The sequence below is a fragment of the Lolium rigidum genome, chromosome 3, assembly GCF_022539505.1.
Source record: "Lolium rigidum isolate FL_2022 chromosome 3, APGP_CSIRO_Lrig_0.1, whole genome shotgun sequence".
NCBI lineage: Eukaryota > Viridiplantae > Streptophyta > Magnoliopsida > Poales > Poaceae > Lolium > Lolium rigidum.
Window position 1 is genome coordinate 330,787,084 of NC_061510.1, and position 9,890 is coordinate 330,796,973.

Sequence of the window (9,890 nt, forward strand, 5' to 3'; positions counted from 1 at the left end):
CAGGCGGAGTACGAGGAGGAGATGCTGAACGAGGAGGAGGAGCCAAGACGGCCGCGACGCCGCCGAGAGTTCATCAGACGTGATCGTCTGGGTGCAAGCGATCGGCTCTTCGAGGACTACTTCACCGACGACTGCAACTATCCTCCGAGCTTCTTTCGGCGAAGGTATCGGATGAGGCGATCCCTTTTCCTCGCGCATTGTGGATAGATTGGGTGAATACTCTCCGTATTTCACCCAAAGAGTTGATGCTCTCAACCGTCCCGGTCATTCTCCCATACAAAAGTGTATCGCGGCTTTGCGTCCGTTAGCTTATGGAGCCTCGCAGATACAATAGATGAGTGGCTTAAGTTAGCTAGACAAACTACATCAGATTGTCTAGATAGATTCCGTGGAAGGCATCATTGCCTATTACGGGGAGACGTTTTGCCGTCGACCAACTCGTCGAGGATACTCGGCGTCGTTAGCGAAAGCCGAGGAGCGTGGCTTTCCGGGATGTTAGGGAGCATCGATTGCATGCATTGGCAGTGGAGGAACCGCCGGTGGCTTTTGCCGGTCAATTCACAAGGGGAGACATCAAACACCCTACCATAATCTTAGAAGCCGTTGCGTCGTATGATCGCCGGATCCGGCATGCCTTTTTGGAGTGGCCGGGTCCAACAACGACCTCAATGTACTCAACCGGCCGCCATTGTTCACGGATGTGCTTAGGGAGAAGCACCCGTAGTGAACTTCACGGTGAATGGACACGAGTACAACTATGGTTACTACCTTGCCGACGGCATCTACCCCTCCCGACCGGTGTTCATGAAAGGTGTTACTCTTCCACAAAGTGAAAAGCAGCCGAATGTTCACCGTCGCTCAATCAGCTTGGCGCAAAGATATCGAGTGTGCCTTTGGAGTGCTCGAAGGCTAGGTTCAACATTCTAGCAGCTTCCGGGACGCTCCTACTCGAGGCGTACTCTTGGGTTGATCATGCGTGCATGTGTCATTCCGCACAACGTGATCATCGACGATGAGCGTGGTACAAATTTGGAGCACACCTATGAGACCGTTGAGTCCAATGTCGGCCCTGCAATACACCACCATGCACCACCAAGCCTAGCAGCCAGGATTCAGATGGACAACGAAATGAGGGACTCACCGGTGTATACACAGCTTCAGCAAGATTTGATAGAGCATGTGTGGGCTCATAATGCCTAGATTATGTATTTTTTTCAAATTTTTATGTAATTTCTTTTTATGATGTAATCGGTAACAATTTTAGTTCAATAAAATAATTTCCTTGCATTATTTTTAATGTTGTAATCTGAAAAAGAAATACTAATGTCGAGGAGAGAGAAAAGCTGATGTGGAAGAGAGAGAAGTGAGAGCTCTCACTATAGGTGGGGTGAGAGTAGGGTGAGAGTGGGATGAGAGTGAGGGAAAAAGCTGACGTGACGGGTGAGAGTGAGGCTATGCATTGGCACCAGCCTAAGGCACTTTCACACAGCAAGAGATTACGGCAGGCTGAGAACACAATATTCCCATTCGTATCACGCAAAATCATTCCAGCCCCAGCCGAACCATCCTCTACTTTGAAGGACCCATCAATAGTGAGCTTTACCCAGTTCAGATCTGGAGGCTCCCATGGCTTGATTTGTACTTTTTCATGACGTTGGATGGCTGATGATTGTGGAGCATCTACTGCTACCATCTTGCCTTTGAGGATAGTCTCTGTTGGCAGCTCATGTGTGTCCCTCAATGATTTTAGATAGCTGCACAAGAACCTCTATTGACTAACTCTTTTGTGTGGTACTCTTTTGAACGGATCCACACTTGTCTGTGTGACGTCCATGCGAACGGCGCCACACATCTAGACCGACGTGGCGCGGTTGACACTGCGTCCGTTGACTAGCCGACGTGGCAGGATGTACGGTGCCGTTCTCATGAGCGCCACACATGGAAGGTGGATGGGTGGCTTCGGCCGCCACACATAAGTGGATGTGTGGTGCCTTTACAGCGCGACATGTGTGGCGCTCATAGGAACGGTACGCAGCATCGATCACACCACGTCAGTCTGGATGTGTGGTGTGGTTCGCATGGACGCCACACTCTGTAGCGCCGACTACAAGAGCGCCACACAAAAAGAGGGTATTTTCGTCAAAATCGCCCCCATCGTCGTGTGCCTCTGAGCATCCTGTTGGAATGGTCCTAGGAAAGACTACGTACGAGAAATCATAACTTGCATCCGGGGAGTTGAAGAACTTTTAGCAGCTTCAGGTTACCAATCTCTTCTGGAATGCTTTTTTTTTTGCTGCGAACATAGGTCGGTTTTACGCATTCGAGAAGGCACACCGGCTGGATCAGAATTCTATCGGTCGCGGAGTCAGGCAGTTTAAGACGGCTCTGCTCCCCATCTTCCAACAACCGATGATCCATATAAAGGATTCTATCGGGCAGGTCGTTTAGGGCAAGCAGTTGAGCTCAAGTTAGCTTCGGCTATTTTAAGTGCCTGTTGAGCTTCTTCCGGATCAATATCACTACCCAGTTCCGCATCATTTCCTAAAATGATGATTTCATTATTAACTACTCTCGCAAAACCGCTCCACAGAACCGCCGTCCTTGTCGGAGCGCGCCTCCCGTCTCCCGCCGCCGCACGTGGCCACAGCTCAGCGGAGGTACTACTACGTCTCCTTCCAATTCCAAATCCCAAGCCCCCGTTCCACACCCAATACCTTGCCTGGAATCCGCCTCCATCCATGTGGCCACACGCCACGCAACGCCGGTCGCCTACCACCGTAGTAGGTCCGGCTAGGCCGCTCGCGTACGAGCACGCAGCATATGATTCTTGGGTGCTTTGCTCGGCTACGCTTCCTCCGTTTCGTTTTAACTGACGGACTCCAGTCCCACGCTCACTCTCTCACTCGCCCGCTGCTGTTCTGGTTCTGCCTTTCTTCCCCCTCTCGCTTTCCGGTCTCTGACTGACACACTCCAAATCAGAGCGCTGCGAACAATCAGCATCAATGGAGGCGGAGTCGCGAAAGCTCCTGCTCCTCGCGCCCATCCTGCTCTGCTGCTTCCTCGGCATATCCGGTAAGCAAAGCTCGCTTTCCCCCGCTTTTCCAGCAAATCTCCATCGCCAGACCCCAGAGCCTGTGGATCGAGTGACGCACCGCCAGCTTTTCATCAATCCATAAAGCGCAGCGATTTTATGACCTTTCTGGGCAGTCAATTGACTGTATATAGCGCGCGATACATTTGTTGCCTGGTTGATGGATGGCTGAATTTGGTCCGGTCCTTCCTGCAGCGGCGGAGCCCTACATCGGCGTCAACTACGGCGAGGTGGCGGACAACCTGCCATCCCCAGACGCCACGGTCCGGCTCCTCAAGTCCACCGCCATCTCCAAGGTGCGCCTCTACGGCGTCGACGCGGGGGTCATCCGCGCGCTGGCCGGCACCGGCATCTCGCTCGTCGTCGGCGTGGCCAACGGCGAGATCCCCGCCATCGCCGCCGACCCGGCGGCCGCGGCCGGCTGGCTGGCGGGCAACGTGCTCCCGTTCATCCCGGCCTCCGCCATCTCCGTCGTCGCCGTCGGCAACGAGGTGCTCGAGTCCGGCGACGCCGCGCTCGCCGCCGCGCTGCTGCCCGCCATGCAGAACCTGCGCGCGGCCGCCGTCGCCTCCGGCGTCGCCGCCGCCGCGGCCATCAAGTTCTCCACCGTCAACACCATGGCCGTGCTGGCGCAGTCCGACCCGCCCTCCACGGGCGCGTTCCACGCCGAGGTGGCCGCGCAGCTGCAGCAGATCCTCGGCTTCCTCAGCAGGACCGGCGCGCCCTTCATGGTCAACCCCTACCCCTACTTCGCGTACCAGTCCGACCCGCGCCCCGACACGCTCGCCTTCTGCCTCTTCCAGCCCAACGCCGGCCGCCTCGACGCCGGCTCGAAGATCAGGTACGCCAACATGTTCGACGCGCAGGTGGACGCCGTCAAGTCCGCGCTGGGGCGCGCCGGGTACGGCGGAGTCGACATCGTCGTCGCGGAGACCGGATGGCCCACCAAGGGCGACCCCACGGAGGCCGGCGCCACGGTGGACAACGCCAGGGCCTACGTCTCCAACCTCGTCGCGCACCTCCGCTCCGGCGCCGGCACGCCGCTCATGCCGGGGAAACCCGTCGACACCTACCTCTTCGCGCTCTACGACGAGGACCTCAAGCCCGGCCCGGCCTCCGAGCGCTCATTCGGGCTCTACCACACAGACCTCAGCATGGCCTACGACGCCGGCCTCACCTCGTCTGGCGGCGCGGCGACCCCGAGCAACGGCGCCGGCGCGTCGGTGCAGCCCAAGGGCGGGTCCGGGTGGTGCGTGGCCAGCGCCGGCGCCACGGACGCGCAGCTGCAGACCGACATGGACTACGCCTGCTCCCAGGTCGGCGTCGACTGCGCCGCCATCCAGCCCGGGGGCGCCTGCTTCCAGCCCAACACCGTGCGCGCCCACGCCGCCTACGCCATGAACCAGCTCTACCAGGCCGCCGGCGGGCACCCCTGGAACTGCGACTTCCGCCAGTCAGCCACGCTCACCTCAAGCAACCCCAGTAAGTACAATACTACATACGCTCTCTCTTTTCTACCGTTGGTAACTTGGCCATCGCTCATTCACCCGAATCATTTCGCCATGGCGACTGGCGAGTGGTACCATGAATTGCAATGCAAGCATCATTTCGCGCTGCGTTGCGCACATCACACTAGTAGAAAACCTCTCATCCATCTAAGCCATAAATACCGGATCCCTTACGAACCGGTACTAAAGGGGGCATTAGTACCGGTTGTATTGCCCAAGCCTTTAGTACCGGTTCGTATGGACCTTTAGTACCGGTTCGTGACACGAACCGGTACTAAAGGGTTAGCGTCAGCCGAAAACCTTTAGTACCGGTTTGTGACACTGAACCGCATGTTAAAGGTAGACTTTAGTACCGGTTCGTGTCACGAACCGGTACTAAAGGTTTTTCCCCCCGTGGATCGCCTTTTTTTGCTCTGTAAAATACAAATGAAAATGATAGAAAATTCAAAAAAATAAAATGTTTTCAGATTCTCATATGTTATGCAATCTACTATTCGGTGAAATTAAGAAATTAGAATTTTGACTTGTTTTGCAAAAAAAGTTTGAAAAATGGTAAAACCGCATTAACTTTTGCATACGACGTCGGAAAAAAACGTATAATATATCAAAAAAATCCTGGGAAAAAGTTACATCCGAATTCAATTTTTAGATTCTCAAAATTCCAAATGAAAATATGAAAGCAGGATGATTTTAGTTTTTTCCCAAAAATTTAGAATTTTATATTTTCTTTATTTTTTAAAAATTAAAATTAATAATTATAAGATTTTTTGAATCCCAGAATATTACTATTACTTTTAGCAAATTATAAGATTTTCAAATTTTCAGGTTTAAGGTTTGGCAAAAAAAATATTAAAAATTTAAAAAATAAATAAAAATAATACAAATTAAAAAGTTAATTTTATTTATTTATTCAACATTATTATTACATCATTACTTTTGTTTATTAAAAAAATTATTTGCAATACAAATAATAAAGAAGTGTGACATTGACCGACATGTTAATAGGATTGATATGATAGTACTATCAACAACATGCACGCGAAGCACTTGGAAGTGGGATGAAAGGAACTCGAAAGTTAAGCGTGCTAGTGTTGGAGTAGTGTGAGGATGGGTGACCGACCGGGAAGTTTGACCAAGGGTATCTAATTGACTAGAGATTAAGTGTAGTTAGAGACTAACGGAAATATTAGAAATTGTGAAAAAAAAGGGAGTGAAAAATAATTAGAAAAAAATGGATAAAAAAAATTAAACGAAATAGCCTTTTTGTGAAAAAAAAAATAAAATAAAAAGATCTGCAGCCCCGCGGGCACCTTTAGTACCGGTTCGTAAGGAACCGGTACTAAAGGTGGGAGCCTTTTAGTACCGGATAATTAGTACCGGTTCCAAAACCGGTACTAAAGGCCCTTTGGAACCGGTACTAAAGGGGGGGTTTTCTACTAGTGATCACATGTGCACGAGTACGAAAATGATGTCAGCTTTCTTATGTTCCTTCATTCACTCATTTGTCCATGTGCCGGCTGACAATGCCTGGTGCGCCCACGTACATTGACGCAGGATTCCCCGAATACTTCAGTCTGTGCCGCAAAAATACTTCAGTACGACAGTACCTCAGTCTTTGCCAAAAAAAAAAATACTGTTATAGCGCGAAAATCACTAGCAGCTCCGGGGCACCATTGCTCTCGTTTTTTAAAAAATTCAAAAACTTCATTTTAGGTCTCCAAATATTCTGCAAAAACAAAACATGTGCATATACATGCCTAGTATGTATGGCCAAAGTTTCATCGAAATATCTTTTCATATGAGATCTGTGCAACAAAAGATAAATGTGGGGAGAATAATGAGTTATTTTTCTTAATCTTTTCAGAGCACGATTTTGCCGATTTTTGTGTAGCCTGTTATACAACGTATTATCTTGTGAAACTCTGCAGTTATCCGGATAAGATATGTATGTATGCACATAGATTTTGTTTGATTTTTAAAACTTCAAAATACCATTTTTTATTTTTTTTAAGTGGCAAGAGCATTCGAGCTCGGGAGCCGAAACACCTCATACATCGTCATATGGAGACTACATACACATAACTGTTAGTAATTTGTACTCCCTCGGTTCCAAATTAAGTGTTGCTTCTTTAAAAGAAAATACTCCCTCCATACTGGATTACAGGATTTTACGCATTTCAAGAAAAAAATTGAGTACTAAAAATTATATCATTGAAAATATTTTTTGAATTTGAATTCAATGGTATAATTTTTGTTACATACATCTTATATTTTGCTGACCAAATTAATGATTAAAGATTTTTCTCAAAGTGTGTAATACCCTTATAAACCGGTATGGAGGTAGTAGGGAACCTACAACACCAAAATGTGTCTGGATATCTGTATCTAGATCAAATCTCCGACACTTAATTTAGAACGGCGAAAGTGGTATTATAGACTTGCTAGTGATGTGGTAGTGCACAAGTTTGTCTTGCTTACCGTAGCAGGTCTTACCATCACGTCTGTGAAGTCATCTGGGTGTCTACATTTCGTTGATTTATGCCAGATTGCAATGCTGACAAACATGATTGCACAAGCCCAGAACTTCTTGCACAGCTCTTTATAGTTACATGATTAATAATTGTTTTCCTCGACTCAGATAGTGATATGTTTTGAATCAACGATGTACACGAGCGCAACCTTTTCTGTTTAATTATCTCCGGAGCAGTTAAACAGTCGTTCTCTTTAGTTATAACCATCGTTCTATTTGGTTTCTGCAGGCTACGGCTCATGCGTGTTCACGGGAGGCCAATGATGCAACGGACGGTTGTCGATCCGCACAATTCTTTCCGCGAGTACCATGATTTGATCCTCGAATAAAGCCACAAATAATGTGGCGGTGGTTGAGTGTGGGGATGCATTCGTGCATAGGCATCTCCTAGCAGTCTAGCAGTACTAGCAGATATGCCCATTTTTCATCTTGTTTTTTCTTCTTCTTCTTCTTCCTTTTTGTTGTTGTGTTGGTGTGTACATCGCGGCTCTTGCGTGCTTATTAGCGCGGTTTGGGACAGTTCAGTAGTACTGACTCCGTGTAAAGATGTGTGAGTTGTTGTCAGGGTTGATATTGCTCGGGCGGTGTCTGTGTAAAGAAGCTAATTATTTATTCTGAGCATTGAGCAGTTGGATCTTGTTGCCATTTCGAGCATATTGTTGCTGTTTCGAGCCTGGTATCTGAATTTAGTCGGCCGTCAGAAGGGAAAGGTCACTGCTGGCGTGCACTGCCATTTGCTGGCTGATGGTGTGGAGTTGATTCGAGGGATAACGTTTGGTAGGTCTCAACTTTGACCAACTGTTTTTGTCGGGTTTACACCCACCAACCGGGAGGCACGTGATTGACACCTTGGAACATCGTCTCTTTCCCGACAGCTTGTTTGTTAGGTACAGTCAGATTGCTGAAGGAAAAAAAAGAGCTGCTACACTCAAAGACTAGTGATTGTTCACTAGCCCTTAACCAGCCTTGTAATAGTGTAATCGGCTGGCTGGGAATGAAGCCCCATCACTCAACTAGAATGGACTCATTGTTCCTATAACGAGCATTGTTTGGGTTTTAGAACATGAGCGAACAAGTTGCCCGTCGTTGGATTTCGCAAGCGACGGTGGATGGCAACTGTTAGGTTCCATCTTAGACCATCTCTAACAGAGCCCCTATTTTTCGGAACCGAAAAAAGCGAGTTCAGTCTCCCGAAAAACAAATTGGTTGCGGATTTAGCGACGGCGCAGATCAGAAACCGAAAACGTGAACCGAACTCAATGAAATCAAACGTCGCGAGAAACCAAATTTTGCGCTCGCACTCGATTTCATCGGATGAAGCTAAATTCGTTCATAATTTGTACAATACTAGGCAAAATACATGCATATTGCACGTGCATTACGAACTAGGGACCTAAATTAAACTAGAATTAGTCCCCGAAGTGACTATAATGTCACCGGGGCGCTAATGTCGCCGGTGGAGGGTTTTTGCTCGCCGGATCTTCCTAGGCGACGACGACCGCCGCCACCTCGACGACTGCCGCCTCGGAGGTGCTCCCGCACGGTAGAGCCGTCCCGGCGGCGGCGTCGTCGTCGTCGTCGTGTGGGGGCAGCGGCAGCAGAGGAGGGTTGCACGCGCCGGTAGCGGGGGTGATATGGGCACGGAGGCCTATGTGGAGCCCCGATTCAAGACTCCACCAGCTTAATTATATTAGTTTATGTAATTATCATATATGGACAAATTAGGGATTTTTAATAGATCGAGTCAGTCTTGGTTTGGGCCTGTCCAACCAAGTTAGGGAGGCCCATAGTGGGGCGCCCAGCCCAATAGGGGCTGGCCGGCCACCTCTCTCTCATATAAGGAGGTGGGGCGGCTAGGGTTAGAGATAGACAAGTTTAGACTAAATATTAGGGTTTTCCCCATTGTGTGTGTTCACGTGTATCATCCCTCCGGGGGTACGGCGCTGCCGTTTATCTATCATTATCCGCTGCGAAGGTTCTTGTGTTCATCAAGGATTATCTAGCTCTTGGTTTGAGGCGGTCGTTCATCGATCCGTTGCTTGCTGGATTCGTTCCCTCTTCTCCAGGCTGCGTTCATCGCGTTGTTGGGAGGATTCTCTACCCCAGGTTCTCGCTGTGAAAGATCGGGCATCAATCAAGGTGGATCGGCTTGGATTCACCGTTCGACTTCAAATTGTGCAACTGGATCATCAATAGAACTCCAGCTCGCCAGCCAACGACCGTTGCCGTCTCGCCCGACGACTGAAAGTAAAAACACGCCAGATACTCTCGTCCCCTCTGCAGATTAAGATCCAGCAGCAACAACAAAACCTTCTCCGACAATACAACTTGCACCGTGATCAACCTGGCGCTCTGATACCAAGAGCGCTACTGTGACTGTTGAGGATGATGTACCATTGAGCGGGCTGAATATGCAACTCAAGAAGGTACAAGATGATGCTTGCAAGACAGTTGACAAGGTTCAGCGGTGGAGTTTGTTTCAGACTCAGTGCATTATCAAGGGCAAGGCTTGCAAGTTGATTATTTATGGTGGTAGCTGTACTAATGGCATTAGCAAGGCGATGGTGGCGAGCATTGGGGTTGTCTACATGGCGTCTTCCTGAACCTAAGCGTCTTGAGTGGTTGAATAGGCGTGGTATGCTTGAAGATTACTCACAAGGTGCGTGTGCCATTTACAGTTGGTGATTATGTTGATGAGATCGATTGTGATGTGTTGCCATTGGAGGTGTGTGGATTGCTCCTTGGGCGTCCTTGGCAGTAT

The 9,890-nt window shown here is 49.1% G+C and overlaps 1 protein-coding gene across 1 annotated transcript; it reads left to right on the forward strand.

The window, feature by feature from the left end:
• The first annotated feature begins 3,002 nt into the window (after positions 1–3,002).
• Positions 3,003–7,777, forward strand: LOC124700048 (glucan endo-1,3-beta-glucosidase 7-like). The gene is made up of 3 exons (XM_047232244.1): positions 3,003–3,072; positions 3,287–4,573; positions 7,359–7,777. The coding sequence occupies exons 1-3, from the start codon at positions 3,003–3,005 to the stop codon at positions 7,391–7,393; spliced, it is 1,392 nt and encodes a 463-aa protein (XP_047088200.1). The 3' UTR covers positions 7,394–7,777.
• Positions 7,778–9,890: the final 2,113 nt, after the last annotated feature.